Source organism: Myiozetetes cayanensis, unplaced genomic scaffold, assembly GCF_022539395.1.
Source record: "Myiozetetes cayanensis isolate MyiCay16 unplaced genomic scaffold, myiCay2020 scf6-25, whole genome shotgun sequence".
NCBI classification, from domain to species: Eukaryota; Metazoa; Chordata; class Aves; order Passeriformes; family Tyrannidae; genus Myiozetetes; species Myiozetetes cayanensis.
Genome location: NW_026087853.1, coordinates 19,797,116 through 19,813,941, shown reverse-complemented (window position 1 = coordinate 19,813,941; position 16,826 = coordinate 19,797,116). Strand labels below are relative to the sequence as shown.

General features: G+C 39.5%; 1 protein-coding gene across 9 annotated transcripts in view; it reads left to right on the top strand.

The window, feature by feature from the left end:
* NRXN3 (neurexin 3) overlaps positions 1-16,826 on the top strand; it is a 996,573-nt gene that overhangs the window by 345,210 nt on the left and 634,537 nt on the right. For 8 of the 9 annotated variants that reach the window (XM_050335880.1, XM_050335881.1, XM_050335870.1 and 5 more), the window contains 2 exons: positions 8,103-8,306; positions 15,437-15,463. In XM_050335880.1, the coding sequence (XP_050191837.1) occupies positions 8,103-8,306; positions 15,437-15,463 (231 nt within the window). The remainder of the gene's footprint in view (positions 1-8,102; positions 8,307-15,436; positions 15,464-16,826) is intronic. The other variant, XM_050335871.1, reaches the window with a different exon arrangement.

Genomic DNA, 16,826 nt, shown 5'->3' with positions numbered 1-16,826 from the left:
AAATCCAGTATCTAGTCTGAACCTTTTCTGTCACAGCTTAAGGCTGTCTCTTCTCATCCTTTCACTTGAGATGTGGCAGAAGAGACCAACCCCCACCTCATTACAACCACCTTTCAGGTAGTTGTAGAGATCAATGAGGTCTCCCTGAGCCTCCTCTTCTCCAGGCTAAGCAACCCCAGTTCCCTTAAAAGTCCCTCATAAGGTTGTGCTCCAGACCCTTCACCAGCTTCATTGCCCTTCTCTGGACACACTCCAGCATCTCAATGTCCTTCTTGAACTGAGGGGCCCAGAACTGGATACAAACCTTGAAGTGCAGCCTCACCAGTGTTGAGTAATGAGGGACAATCTCTGCCCTAGTCCTGCTGACCACACTATTTTTGATACAGGCCAAAATGCCATTGTCATTCTTGGCCACCTGAGCACACTGTTGGCTCATATTTAGCTGACCCTCAACCAGTAACTCCAAGTCCCTTTCTGCTAAGCAGTTCTCCAACCACTTATAATTTTCTGTATTTACTGTATTTTCCCTTGGTGCAGATTGTATCTGCTGCCTTTTTTTCACTTGTACCTCCTAGATAAGCCAAACTTCATTATTGCTGTAATCCCCCTTTCTCAGTGAACGCTACTCAGGAGATAGGGATCAAATGCTTCATGCAACTTGACAGTGCCAATGAAGAGGACTCAGAGACGTTTGAAATAAACAGAAGTTGCATCATTTGCTAAACTGTACCACCCATGCAATGCGAACTGTCAGACTATCATTTTAGTAGCAGATTTCCCCATGCCTTCCCATTATGCTTGTTGACTTTGAGGAGCAATTCTTCTTCTACTCTTAGCCTTCTTGCCAGAGATTTCTTCCCAGATGGTTATACACAGCTCTGCAAATGTTAGAGTGACATTTGGAGTAAATTTTAAAACCCTGTGTGCTCCTTCTTGGTTCCCCTGCAGCTCTGCCAAGCTTCAGTATAGTAACATAGCCTTGCTCATTACCTCCCAGGGATAGCAATAACATTTACAAGCTACAGTTTCCTCTGCAAATACTTCCACTGTGGTACTCCTTTCCTCCCTTGCCCAGTACTTTATGATTGGAACCTGAAGAAAGTTTATTTGCCTTTCATTGTGCAGTGCAGACACCTTTTTTTTTTCTTTTTTTTGGGTAACTTTCCACTTGACAACACCCCTTAATTAACTTATCCTCTTTTGAGTGTGGTGGTGACAGGAATGGAGGAAGGATATACCAAGCCTGATGCTGATAAAAACTGATACATACTACTTTGTAGGGTAGCCACAGGTTAACCTGGGGAGTTGGAGAGTTGGTTCAATACAGAAGATAAGCAAAGCTAGAATCCGGAGTGCAAAGGCTAGTGAAGTTTATTAATAGAGGGAGATTTGGGATCCATGTCCCTAATATGTCTTCTCTAGGTCATTTTAAAATTTGGAAGGTCTCTGTTGAAGCTTTTGTTGTAGACAGTCAAAAATATTTTGGGATTTTACCTTACGGCAGTGGAAGCCTCACATTTTTTACTAGTTCCTTGAGATTTGTTCCAGTTTGAGCTGAAAATTCTCAGGGCACCTTTACAGAATTTTGGTATAATATACCCTCTTCATAATGAAGTAAAAAAGTAAGGTGTTCATTTTGGATTCAGAAAACAAAAAATTATGCAGTTCTAGAAAAAAAAAATCAAATTGCTTTTGTTCATAATCAAAGTTATGTCAGTGTCTAAACTTATGAATCAAGGTAATTTTTTTTCTTTTTTTTGTCTGATGTAGGACATTATGGTACATGTACTGAATCCTGCACTTTTATACTGATGTGTTGCTTGGAACTCTTTGTTTGCTTTTGTACCTGTTTGTTTGTTGTTTTTTCCTTCCATTTTGTGGATACTTAGTCAATAATATTTTCTACAGTGCTTTAATATTTCTGTTTGTGTTTGGAAAAACCTCAAAGGGACAGGAAAGATACTGGAACAGGGTGGAGACAGTGGTATGGAAATGGAGTAGTATGGAAATGGAAAGGAATAGAGTATTTATTATCTTCTGACTTTCTAGATAAATAAATAGGTGTGATTTGCACTTCAGGTTTCTTCAGGAATTTTTTATTTTATACAAAGCAGCTTGCACTTCTGGGGCATTTTCAGGCCCAGAAATTAAACATTTTATACAATGCTATGACGTACATTTTGCAAGGTTTTGAAAAAAATGTGTTTGATAAAAAATATTCATCTGGATGTCATCTGGCCTATGTAAACATCTGCTAGCAATTTTTGTTTATAGCAGGGGCCTTATAAGTGACAATTATTATTACTGCTCCACCAGTATTCTTGCATCCCTGAAAATGTGATGGATGCCTTGGAGCTAGCTCTATTATCTCTCCCATTTGCTGCTCATTTGGAAATATTTTGTGCACATTGCACTGATAAGGGTGTCTTATGTAATTACTCTACTTTTAGTGCTTGTTTGGTCTTAACTGCCATATGCTATTCAAATTGGAAAATTTGAATTTAAGAAAGTAGTATGCAAATCAGAGAAGCCAAAAATGAGAAGCAGGAAAGGCAAGTTTTAGAAAATAAAAACTGGAAGTTGGATAAAAGGCCGTTACTGAGTCTAAAACAGAGTGAGGGAGCTGGGATAATGATATGCTGATCTTCAGGATATGAAGGTCCTTTTTTGGGGGAGTAGAGAAAGAAGATTTCTTAATTTGAAGCAAAGAAAAACTTGGATTGATGCTGAGAAAATACTTTGGTCTGTGAGAGAGATTAACTACCAGGAAAACCAGTCCAGTTTCCTTACATTTCTGTAGTTGTATGTGTCCATACTGTTTTATCTTCATGAGTTTCCAGTGCATAACAACTGATAATAATACTATTGACATCTTGTCATGCTGAAATCTTTAAAGCAGAATAGCTTTGTTCTTACTAGCACAGTAAACCTGTGAGTGGCTTATTAGTGATACTTATTTGCAGAGTATTTTGCTAGACTAATAAAACCCATTCTTACTTCTAAGGTAATGTTTCTCTTTAGGTAGGTATTTAAAGATGGCTTTTTGCTCTCTGTTATTGCGTCTCTCGGTGCCAGTGAATTGCATTTATATCCCTTCAGATTGCTCTCTTCTGTTTGGAAGGCTGAGTAAGGTGACATCCAGTGACATCTAGATGGGAGACGTCCAGGGAAAATTCAATTTGCTGCAAAAGGTGTTAAAGCACATTTAGAAAACATGGACTTTTCTTATGGGTCAACAAGAAGCAGTGCCAGAGCATGATACCACCAGCACCCCTAGGGTATCAGTAGACCCTGTCTGGCCTCTGGGGCTCCCCCACCCTGCTCATGGTCCAGGACCCCATGGCAGCCCCCATGGCCATCAGCCCCTACAACAATGATGTTGTGGCAGGGCCAGCCTCCAGGTGCCCACAGCCTGCCCAGCCATGGGTGCTGCCAAAGCAGGCCCATGTCCCATCCCTATCATCATGGCCCTGCCTGGCAACTGCAGCACGTGCTCTTAACCCTGGCCAGCAGACTGACTTCCTGGCCTGACCGCAGACCTTCACCATCACTATGAGGTTTCCTGGATTCTTGATTGTACCTGGCCCCCACCTGCAGGTCTGTCCTGCTCTCACCTCTGTGGGTGGGTTGGGCAGCCCTGGGCAGCAAGGGTCCAGCATAGGGAACCCCACAGCTCCCGACACCCGTCCTGCTGGATGACATGCAAGGTCCTAACTGCTTGTGAGCATTTAAAATTCACATCACATCTTTTTCACCAAAAAAGGAGCATTATCTCCTGGGTTCTAGTCAGATTCTGTTGGAGTGATTGCATTTGGGCTCCCCAAATTATTTGGTAGGCTTCTGCAGTTGAAACTCACCTGTGTGGAATCCACTTGGAATGGAATGACGATTTTTTTTTTCATATTATTTTTATGATTTGTTTTCTGTTTTAAAGTGTAATTTTGGTTTTCAGAAAATCTGTTTTTATCTGGGGCCATGTGTCTGCTAGTGGATATTTGAGGGAAAGAGGTGAGCTGTGTAATGCCTGCAGGAAAGTCATCTGGTTTTTGGATACAAAGCTTAGGCACTCTAAGAATGTTTGAATTTGCAAGAATGTGGAAATATTTGGTCTGAGCATTTTGGTCTCTCCAATGTAACTGAGGAAAGAATCATGTGCTCTGAACTACAGTCACTGGTGATTTCAGCTTTCATGAAGGGTAAATATTTTTTGTTATTTTTGCATTGTCCCCCTTCTAAAAATTTTAAGAAGAAATAACATAGTATTGTAGTCTGGAAGGCAGAGGGAAGAGACCACAGGGAAGAACAGGAGACTACAGAAAAAATAAAACAGAGAAGAAAGGAAAGAAGCAAAGAATGGAGATTAATACAAGAGAGAGGTTAGAAAGCAGGTGAAAAAGCATGAAGAGGTCTTGAATATTTTTCTGTCTGTATGCTAAGAATACACTTGTTCTGTCTCTCCAGGAGGTTTATGCCTTGTGGGGAAGCAGCAGTGAATTGCTCCTTTGGATACTAAGTGTAAAATTAAAACTGGCAGGGTCTGAGAGCACAAGACTGGGAAGCTAATCGCTCCTAATAACATATTGATTTTCAGAGATTTCTGGCATTATGTCAGGGCAGTTTTGAACCAACACCTGGTTTCTTCCTCTCCCCATCTCCAAACTAATGGCAATGAAGCTTCTGGCATTGGGATCACAAATAAATGTCACTCGATCTTTTTTTCTGTACAAATCAGTGGGGGTCTCAAATATGGTTTCATATATTGCTCCTGTGCATGTCTGTGTGAGACTTCCAATATAAGAGCAACCCTAAAAGTAGAAGGGTGGAAGGAATCTGTATGTATTTTATACTTAGATAACTGTGTTGTTGCCAGATTTATGGTGCTGAGCAAAGCATTACAGTTCCGTTGCTGGAAATGGCTGAGGATAATGGAATGGGTACCTGTATTCAGGCAGAAGTCTCTAGCACAGGTGCTTGGGAGGTTGAGGTCATGTGCTTGCTGCCAGGTTACATTCAACCTTGAGCAGATTTTTCGTATGTGTTGCTCAGCTGTAACATGCCTCCCTCAACCTTTGGGGACTGACTGTCAGGACAAGAACATAGGTTTTATTTGTATAGCTGCTACTAGGCAATACCCTCCTCCTAAGGGGTGTTTCTGTAGCTGGAGGGAATGGTCTACTTCCAAGGAGATGTGCTGGAAAGGCTCCCAGATACTCCAGATAGTGAAGACTTGCAAAGTGAGAATTAAATCTTGTTATTTTTTAAATACGTCAAGTGCATAGCTGGGCTGAGCTGGACCAGGCTGAGGTCAGCATGGAGCACAAACAAGAACAGAACATTAAATTTTATCTGCTTATTGTTACAAGGCTTCATTGCCCCCTATTTGTAGCAGGCTGGCCAGAGAAGAAGAGTAATACATGATTTAGGCTACTGTGGGTTGTCAGCGGAAACACTGTCCAGACTTTTGTGTCAACATCAGCAATTCTGAGTGTTCTTCAGGTCCTTCTTACGTAAGTATAATAGTGAGGGTTGGGATCTCTTGTCTAAGGACAGTAATTATCTGACAATGGGATCAGTGAAGCGGAAGGACACGAATTCTTATTGAAGGGAAGAGTGTCATTATTACCATGCTTTTGGTTTGTTCTAAAGTCCACAGAAAAATTCATGTTTTGAAAGCACCTAATGCATGGCACTGTGGAGAAAAAAGCAGCAGAGCTGGGACAGTTGTGTCAGCTACTCCCACTCATAGTCCTGATATCCTCCAACCCCCTCCTCCCAACTATTCATGTGCTAGGGCAAGCAACTGTTTCATGCAAGGCACATCTGAGCTGAAGGCGTCAAAAGAGCCATTTCATGCTTGACTGCATTTTCTAATACAATCTGCAGAGAGAGAGGAAAGAGAGCAAGGAAGGTTTGTGTGTACATAGGCATTGCCTTTGAATGTATGTATAATATACAGTACATTTAGTTCCAGCTTGCAGCTCTGGGTTGCAAGTAAGAGGTGCAGACATGAGGGGGAAGAGAATTGCACTTTGAAAAGAAGAAACTATTCTCCCACCTTGAAAAAGGTTTCTTGGACAAATGAAGATGTGAGTCCCCAGGGCAGCACTGACAGCTGGTACCCAGAAGGTGTTTTTAATGGCTGAGTGGGTGATGTGCGTAGAGAGCTTTCTGTGTACAGACCATGACAGTGTGTGGGGAGTGCAGCTAGGAAAACTCGTGAATAAGGATGCTGTTTGCAGACTTCTTAATGATGCTCCCAGAAAATTTTCTTCTTAATATGTTTGTATGTCCTGTGACTGGAGAGTTTCTGCATACTAACTGTTAGTGTGGTGAGTCACTGCACCAGCACCACCGTAGTGATCCCCTCCAAATGTTTTGGAACCATATAAACGTCTCCTCTGTCACTTTATCAGCTTGATATTTATATCTCTATTTATTACCTCATTTACATATTTATTGCTTTGGAATTCTGTTACTGGCCACTGTGGAGCCAGTTATGGGTCTTTTACAGCATGGACATTTGGCTGTTCCTCAGTTTCATCCATCTACCCTACTCTACCATCTAACACTAGGACACTGAGAAGGTGTACTGTTTGGCTCTGCCAAACTTGCTCTTTCCTGCTAGAATCATCTAGCTCCTATCATCTGGGAAATATGGGAAAAAGGAGTGAAACATAAGGAGAATATTTAGATTCCAAATACTTGTTGCAGTTGGTTAAATTAGATGGGCTGTTAGCTTTCTGGGGAGTGTGGGGGATGCCTGATGAGAATCCCAAACAATCATTTGAGAAAACTTTAGGTGAACTGAGCTGGATGAGACACTGGTAAAAGTGCTTTATGGAGCAATCCTTCCATGTGCCTAGGAGCTAACTGGTCTATTTTTTTTTAAACCTCTGGGATTTTTACATGTAGGTTTGTGGTAGAAATTCTACATGAAGCAATCTCTACAACCCTGCCTTTGGTAGGGATTGACTATGGTGAAAAGGAATGCTCTGATTCATACATTAATATATTTATGTAGATTTTTCAATTTTGGAGATAAAAATGCTTCTCAGCATACTCCTGGATTGAAACAACAATTGCTATGCTGTAGTGCTTGCTGCAGTTCTGTCACAAGACTTTAATTCTAACCTCTCTTAGAGGAGAATATCACTTTCTGCAAGCAAGACCCTGAACAAATAGAGAATGCTAAGTATTATAACTCCTTTCCTCAGCTGAACTTCCCATTTTCTTTGACATCCTCAGAGCCTCAGAGATAATAGAAAAATGTAATTTCTTTCTTGACTATTTTGTTGTTGTGTTTATGTTTTTGTTTGTTTTTTTTTTGCGGGGGGGGGGTGGTTGTTTGTTTTTTTGTTTTTGGGGGTTTTTTTGTTATTGGTTTTTGGGTTTTTTTGTCCCTCCTCCTGGCTTTCATTGGGCCTCCATCTCCTAAGTTCAAGTGTTTGAATGACACTCAAACTTGCAATGGAGTTTGGTTTGGTCCTTTCTTCATTTGTGTCAGTTGTGTCAGCAGAGCTCTACTAATGTAGCTTGTTAGTAAAGAGTGAAAAGATATAAAATCACAAACCAGAACAAATCTGATGTAGAAAAGACCTGTTAGGACATTCACTTTATACAGTTGTTTTTCTTTAAAGTGGTAGCAATGAAATTAAATTCCTCTCAATAAGCAACAGGAAGAGTACCAGAAATCGGAACTCTAGTCATTACAGTTAGTCCTGTGGAAGGCTGGACTTCAGAACACTGAAGGAGGTTGCATTTTCTGGAAGATGTGAAAAACAGAGACTTTGCTAGTTCATAATCACAAAAGGGCCCTGTCCTAACACACTTGTCCTTGGGGATTATGTGTCCATGGGTACTGCTGACTCCAGTTGTGGTGAATACCATATCTTTGTTGCTGCTCATACTTGCCATGTAGGGTTTCTGGATGCAGTTAAACAGTTGTTGCATTTTCCCTATGTAACATAACTTTTTGTGGCAAGTGGTATGATTTCTGTAGACACAGTGCTCTCTAATAGATGACAGGGTTCTTCAGGTATGAAGGTCACACAGAGGTGTAACTTCTTTTAATTTTTTGCAATTGTTTGCTAATTTCTTTGCAGAGGCCTCTATCTTGAGCTATGATGGCAGCATGTACATGAAGATCATCATGCCTATGGTTATGCACACAGAAGCAGAAGATGTGTCCTTTCGTTTCATGTCCCAGCGTGCTTATGGGCTGTTGATGGCAACCACCTCACGAGACTCTGCTGACACTCTGCGCCTGGAGTTGGACGGAGGCCGTGTCAAACTTATGGTCAATTTAGGTATCGTATAAAAACCTTCCATTGCCCTCTTCACTATTAATTTGGGCTTGTGATTAGTGGTTTTTAAAAATAATTTCATTTCATTTATGTTGGTTTGATTGGATTGGATTGATTTCTAAAATAACTGCTGAGACTTTCTTAACTATATTCTCTTGCAAAATTCTCTTCTGCATTGCTGCATGAAGATTTGCTGTCAGTTCTTCGTTATGGACAGTGTTGGTTTTTAAGTCCTAAAGTTTTTAAGTTTCCTTTCTTGATCTGGGACTGGTGAGCTCTGTGTGAGACATGCTGCTTGGTCCATCTTTTGATCAGTTACATCCCTCATTCATCCAGCATCACTCAAAACAGTCAAAGGTGAACATAGACAGGAAGTAAAATGGATATGGTGGCAAGCAGAAGTCCTGTGAATCCCCTACCCTTTACATAGTTTGGCAGTATTTGATACAGCTTGGCATATTTTACATATCAGTTTAAAAGCCTTTTTTTTTTTTTAATTGTACCTTTATTAAAAAGAAGGTAACAATAAAAAAAGTGTATTCCCCCATCCCAAAGGGTTCTGTTCTGTCTCCTCAGAGTTACACTTCCTTGGAAAATAATTAAAAAAAGACAACTGGAAACAAGTCCAATAACAACAACAATTAAAAAAAAAAATTAGGAGTGAATGTGCTATTAGATTAGCATCAATTAATTTTCTTGACAGTCTTTAAGTATTCTATGGAATGAAAAATAGCCTTTTTAAATAATGTAAATACATGAGATGAAGCTTTCTTTCACTTTTCAGTGATGCAACTTGTTGCTTCATGTGTATTCAGGAATATAACTAAAAAGAGGTTCTGACTCAGAGAAAAAACTAACATGATAGTCTGCAATGTTAGAACTCTTCTAATGTGTAGGGTATTCTTTATGAAGATGTGTGTATGGTACATGAAAGCTTGAGTCAATTTTTAAAATTCTAAGCCCCACTGGAACAAACTTTTTTGCATTTTTTGACCTAATAGTATCAGCATCTTAAAAGCCCTGTTGTGGTGTTATCAGGAGAAAAACATGTAGTGGCTTTATAGATATGTTATCCTCTGGAACTAGCTTGTTTTTTAAAATGTCATCTGGTGTCTTTTTTTTTTTTGGCAAGCTAGACCATTAATTTTTGCTTTTGGAATAAGAAAGTAAGAGAAGAAGATGCATCAAACAAGTTCATATCTCTTAAAAGCAAAGGTCTATAGAAAGGTCTATCTAAAGGTCTATAGAAACTCTTGGATTTTAGTAAAAAAAAAAAATAAATTGCATATTTGCTCTGCTTAGCTTGACTGAAGAAGTGTAAAGCAATATTGAATGTTTAGCTAGCATAAAAGCACTTGCTGCGCTATCCAGACTGGCCTAGAGGACAAATAGAATAGATGAACTTCAGCTATGACAGTAACTTCTCAAATAAAGAGAAACAGCACTCTGATGATAACCATCTCAGCCTATATTAACTTTAAATGGAGGAAAATTTCATAGATTCACATGGTGCCTCTGGAGAACAGCTCGTAAGAGATGCTGTTGAGCATTCTTACATGTACAAAGAGAATTTTTCACAAAGCTCCAGAACGTTTTTGTATCTATATGTGTGTCTGCATTTTCTTCTGATCTAATCAGTTGCTGCTAATAATAAAGAAAAATGAGATTATTTTTTCACCACTGTTTTCTTTCTTCAAAATTATTGCTAGCTATTTTTTTCTCAGAAAATAAAATTAGTTGCTGAAAGATTGGTAGTGGCCTACTTCTGTTGGGGAAGTAATGGGGAGCTCAGTATCTACTTAGCTCTACACTATCCTCTTGTAACCCAGAGCCAATTCTTTTACTTTTATGCCTTAGTTTCTCTCTTTGCTGAAAAGAGAATTCTTTGCAACCTGAAAGATTTGTGCTACTATTTTAATAAGAGCTGCTTTTATCACCTTTGATACTCCCACATGATAAGTACTACAGCTTGAAAACTTTCAGACTTCATCACAAAATTATCACTTTTTCTCCTGAAAAAGGTACCACTTGTTTGATTCTGTTATATCTTCATCTTAACAATGAATAAGTCTGAGGGAAATTTTGGATGTTTAGGGCCTCCTAGACGTAGACCCTATGTGAATATGAGGAGGGTAGATTTAGATTATCCTGAATATACTTATAATTTTTTACAGTTTATTCTTTCCTTTCTGGTTTTCATTATATCATGCCAGCAGACAATATATTCCCTTAGGCCCTGTCAACATTGTGTGCCTGGTCGGCACTGGTCACTTTTGCCACTCACTGAGGTCTGTTATGCCAGACTCCAGTCACCTAGCCTAGAGGTGGACTGTTCAATTCTTACTGTCTGGCAGTTAAAAGATGTAGCTAAAGATTTGACAGATGGTCTACAGATATTTGGAAAGAGATGTGTTTTTGACAGTTTAATGCAGGACAAAATCTGTAAACAAACTCCTGTGTTAACTGAAGGCTATTTTTGTGTAGTTGCACGGACTGAAGCAATGTGTATGTCAGATTTCCTAGCTTTTCAGCTGGAAACTTTTGTGAGGTTGAATCTTCCCCCAGTGTGACTGTAGGCTGCATCAGAGGAAACCTGTGAGCACTCTCCTAGAAGTGAGCACTCAACAGAAGGGTAGTTTAGACTGTTACAACCCAGATTCAGCTTCACCTCTCCTCTCTTCAGATTTATAAAACTGTTAGATCATTTCCTTGAAACAAGACTTTCCTTCTATCAAAACAGCACAGTTACCTTGCTGCTGAAGAAACAGAATTTGAGGAGGAATGGCCTTACCAGAGCCATTCATTTCCAGTTGTTTACTCTAAGTCACATCTAACTCCGTAAGGAGACTATTCATTACCCAAATGTCACAAACAAGAACCAAATCTTTATCTGACCTTGCCAAAATCCCCTTACCAAGACAGATGTGTGTAAACCAAGACTGTTTTGAGTGGTGAGTTATTTAATTGTAGTTTTCTTATAAGTCATTTAATACTATTACTAAGAGCTGTCTCTTCTCTTCTTTGATCTATTCCATTTGATTACTTATCATTTATGTGTTTATTAAGGTTTTCCTACCTTGTTTTTTTTTTATTATTTTTTTTCTCCTTTTTTTTTAGATTTTTTTTTTTAAATTTTTTTAAGTATTCTGTGTATTTCAGTTGTAAAGCTTTCCCATACCCCATCAGCCATGGTAAATCAAAAGATGGTATTCGACCCTTCAAAGGCCTGAAGCCTGCGGCCCGCACAGCAAACAGCCCTGAGAACAGAGCATACGGAGCAGCCTGCAGGGGCTGGCATATCCCACTCACCCCCTCAACACCCAGTGTCCAAACCAAACAGGGGAGAGACAGATAGTCCGGCAGGCATGGGTGGGCATGGGCAGCTGGGTGCTTGCTGCAGAAGGTGGGGGGGGAAAGGAAGAGCAGTAATGAATAATTTTCTGAGCAAGAGGGCAAGGAAGTTGTTTCATACCTTTCCAGTGTGAGTGCCCAAGGCACTGCAAATCTGCATGTTGACAGCACGTCTCTCAGTAGTCTGAGTGTTTGTTGTGTGAAGAATAGAAATCTAAATGTGATATATATCTCACTTCTGCTGAGAAGGACTTTGAAGTAATGGGTATGGAGTGGAAGGAGAGAGAGAAATTAAGTAAATCATGGCTTGGAACATGCTTGGGAATAGTTTCTGATGCTGAGATGATGTACAGAAAGGGAAAGAAATGGCTGGTCTGATAGGGACATCCACCTTCACGATTTCCTCACACTGATAAGTTGGAGGGTTAGTGTTATACTGACCTTTATTTAAGAATATTTCAGGTTTTTTTCTTTCTGCTCCGGCATATCTTCAGGTCACTGGTGACTAGGATAAATATTTCCTACTTCCTCTGATGTAAGGAAGTGTAATCATCCTTCTCATCTATCTTTTCCTAAGATATATCCTCAAGGATGTCAGAGACACCTTTACCTCTACAAAATGAAAAGTATTTTTGTCATTCCTACATACAAGTAGTGCAAGTAGGAGAGAGGCAAGAAACCTCAATATAACGTGAGGTAAGAGTGTGCGTGGGACTTTATCTGGTTTCCCCACAGGAGATAACCTAGAGTGAGTTTAGAAACAGTCAGGCCCCAAATATCTTTTTTGTGCTATTCTTGCCTTAAAGTACTCTTCCATAGCCCCATATGGCTGCTTATCCAAAGGAACAAACATTTTTAACTCACACAGCAAAGGTGACTTTCTTTCCTGATTCAAGGATAAAATGGCCAGGAGCCTTAGCAACGTCAAATAAATATCACTATTTTCAGACACAAATATAAATGGTAAGAAACACAGGCCTAATTTGCAGTTACTTCTGTTTGTTACTAAAGATACTTCTATTCAAACAATGAATTAATGTTAGCTAATTGCAGTGGAGCTATACCTTTTCCAAGGAGAGGGTCTTTGGCCCAGTTTCTAGGTGATATGCTCTGGAAAATACTCCATCTGAGCTGTTTTGGGCACAAAGACCAAACTAAACCTACTCCCTTACTGCCAGGAAAAATCTCTCTGTTTTGGATTTGTACCACTATACTAGTTTAGAGGAAAATAGTATTTTTCTTCCCTTTTAAAAACTGATTTAAGAGGAAGGAAGAGAACAGCTTCATGTATTAATGGTTGGAAATTTTTGAGGTGCTTTGGGCAAGACTCACAATTAAGGAAATGAAAAAAATCAAACCTATGCGTGCAGTGTGGAGGGTGTGGTGATGCTGGTGTAGCAGTGCAAGCAGATTCACTCTCTTACTTGCCATGCAGGATCCCCAGTGACCCAGCTGGATAAAATCTGGTTCAGGAGCTGGTTCCTTTGGAGTGCACCTGAGCATTTCTACCTGGCACCCAATTGCATGGCATTGCAGAGCTTTTGTGCTCACATTCTGGAGATAAAATAGCACCATGTAGTTGTCAGGGCAGCTTCATCAGTGGCCTGGTCTTTAATCCTTTGAAATAGAAGTCTTGCAGCCAGGATAAGGGCTACACTGGTTTTCAGTTTGAAACATCTATCCTTTCACCTGAAGTAGTGACTGAGCCTGTGGGTAAGACCCAGGACATAAAAAAAAAAAAAAAAAAAAAAGAGAAAAAGGCAAACTTCTCTGCTGTGGACCAGCCATGTTTCCCTTTCCAGCACACTCTTCAGCCCATAAGAAATTCCCATGTTGTTCCAGCTGTAACAACTCTCTTGACTTCACTTGGAATGAGACTTGGGAGTCTCTCATTGCTGTCACTTTCCATCAAGTCGTAGAAGGAAACTCCCCTGCATGTACTTCAGAGCTCCCCTTACCCCACCCAACTCCTCTAAGGGATATAGCCACCACTGTATGGTGATTGTAGCAATTGCTCCAGGGCTGTTTGCTCCCACTTTTCTGTTGCGGTTGACGACACATGACAAACCTAATCGCACAAAACCAAACCCAGATTTTCTTAGGAGAAGTTCTGCTTGAAAACAGACTCTCTCTGGCTATGTTACTCCTGATTGGTGTGTCCCAGCCATTACAGTGCTCATTAAAGCTCTATTTATTATTTATAGACTCTTATTCTTTCCCCTCCTTTGTTTTTTAAGAACGGCATTCAGTGTCAGCTGCTGAAATAATTTTTCTACATTTGTATGAGTAAATATAAAATTGGTCCAGTTAAGTAGCAAACTGCATTATATTTCTTTGCCATTCTGTATAATCTCCCTTTCTGGGCCATATCTCTTTAATAAATATGACCATTTCTGCTGGTTAAAGCATTACTTGTCCAGGTAGAGTGCCCACTAGCATGGTGCTATTATTCATGGCCTTGGTTTCCTGAGAGAAGGTCAGCATACCAAGATATGTAATAGCACTGATACAATAGCTCTCGCCCACGTTAGACACCACAGCAGTGGACATTCACAAGTAAGTAGGCATTTATAAATGAAAGATCCTCTTATGGATCATAACCTGAGATATGCTGAGCATTAGTGTGTTAAATGAGAGAAGCAATGCTCAGAAGCCCTCTAGCTCAGGCTCTTCTACCTCAGCTTGCTTTCTCTTCAATTACCATTTCTTAGATTCTACAAGCATAACTCTATTTTTCTTTCCATGTACCTCTCTTTGTCCCTCCCTTACCTGTAACATCTGAATGAAGCAGGGCCAGCAAAGGTTCCCAGATCTGCCACTTCACTGCACATTTCATCTTCTCCCTGAACGCTACAAACACCCCATTGAGTCTTAGCGTTCAGACAGCAAGATGAGATTGGGCTCTGAGGAACTGGCAGGGCTGGGGACCTTTGAAAGAAATCCCCGTTCTCCCTGCCAAGCCCCCCCAAAAAAGTATTCCCAACCTCCAGAAGTAGCTGAAATCTGGGCTGGGCGTTCGTGCGGTTAGCTGTTTGCAAGTGGCCATTTTATGATAGGACACAACTGGGCAGTATATTAACCCTTTCCTCACCTGAGCGGACAATGTCAAATGTCTCTGTGCACATAAAAAGTGTTCTGGGCTGGCATTGGGGGAATGAGAAGAGGGTCTGTCTTTGGGAGAGCTGGAAAGGGTTAAATATTGCACTGACAAATCTCATAGGCTGATTTTACAGGTATTCTGTGTTGACAGATGGTGTATTTATGCAATAACAATAAGAATTAATTAAAAAGAAACCAAGTGTAAAGGTTGACTCTGACCTTCAAGCTTCTTAGAAAAATTGCTAAAGGTTTCTAAAAAGCAAAATGACACTGGAGTATGACTTGTGTTTTGAGGGAGATTTTTATGCCTTAATTATAAATTTTTTTACTGTAATTCACATCAGTACATGGTCTGGAGTGGAAGATACTCTTAGATGTGTAAGTTTCTATAAAAAGGAAAGAACCTTCTGTGTCAACATGTGGATATATATGTATATTGGTATATTTCTCTATACATATGTATATATATGTCTATATATATATTTATGTAACAGATATTTACATAGAATATACTGTACATATACACCCACTCCTGAACTTGTACAGACTGTATATAAGTATAAAATGGCCACATCTCTTTGCGTGTGTCTGTCCCCGGAAGGGTGGACTGATTGTTTTTGGATGTCTGCAGCTGTTACCTTGAAGGATGCAATTTCATCTTTCATTTATTTTTCCCCATCTAGACTGTATCAGGATAAACTGTAACGCCAGTAAGTTTTCCCTCAAGTTTCATTTTGTTCTCTTTCTATATATATTAAAATAACTTTATTTTCTTTGCTGTTTTATAAGCTGCTTTTATTTTCTTTTTCTTTTTTGTTTCTTTAAAAAAAAATCTGAAATTGAAGGGTTGGGTGGGATATGAAGCTGGAGGGGGAGGTGGGAAGACCTTAAGGTGATTGTATGTGAAAATTTTGTATTAGGTTTTTCCAAGGAGGAGATAAACTGTTATTTCATAGCTTTGCAGAAGAGCACCTGTGGAACCTGATGAGCTGATATTATGTTTCACTGGTACCCTGTTGTCTTTATGAAAACTTTTAAAGAACCACATAAGAATAACAACAGGTGCTGTATGCACTTCTCCACTACAAAAAGGCATGAATATTTAAAAACAAAACAAAACAATATTCAAACTCTCACTTTATTACAGAATGGCAACAACTTAACCTGATATTTATTCAAAGTAATTTTATTTGGCTATAGAATAAGGAAAAATTAGATCTTACATTTTGAGTATATTATATATATATATATATATATATATATAACTGACTACTCCTAGGTTTCTGTAATAAACTCCATCTGAATTTTTGGGTCCCTGAAAATTCCATTCAGTCTGTAGAAGTAGGGGGAAAGGATTGTAAAATCTTTGTGAAAAATAATAGTGAAAGATCATATCCCATTCTAGACTGACTGACCAAGCCAAATCTTTTCTGCTCTACTTCAAAGAGCTGATCTAAGTTGATGCAGGCCTCAAAGTAAAAAGCACTTCCCAGAGAATGGAGCTGCTTAGCTCTCAAGTGTGCTTTGAGGCTTATCTTACTTGTAACCAGATTCCTGAACTGGCAGATCCTCAGTATTAGATTTTATGTGGAAGTATTTATGGAAGACTAAGCATCACTGTGGAAATGCTATGAGGGATTAAAAACCAAGGATGGTCCATGTGTTTTCTAGAGGCTGTGGCCTTTTCCCTCATCACTGAGCTGCATCCAAGCTAGCAGAAGTGTGTTGCACCCCCAAAAGAAAACATAGAGCTTTCAAGTAGTAAAACCAATTGTAGCAGCACCGACGAATCTAATTCAAAAGCAGTTTCCTAACAGTTTTGTCATAGTTTGGGTCTAAGAATAGATTGTAGTGTTAGACAGCAGACAGCATTTCTTTGTTTTTGTTTTTGTTTTGTTTTTTTCCTTGTGTGTATAGTATTTGTAGAATTTAAAAGCTTATCTGAGGTTGCAAATAGGGAAAAAATACATAATCAGACAATAAATTCTGATTCCCCTCCTGGTCAGTGTCAGCTGATTCAGACCCTACTTTTCAGGAAGTGCAAGGAATTAGTGTTTTGGTCTTGGGAAGTGA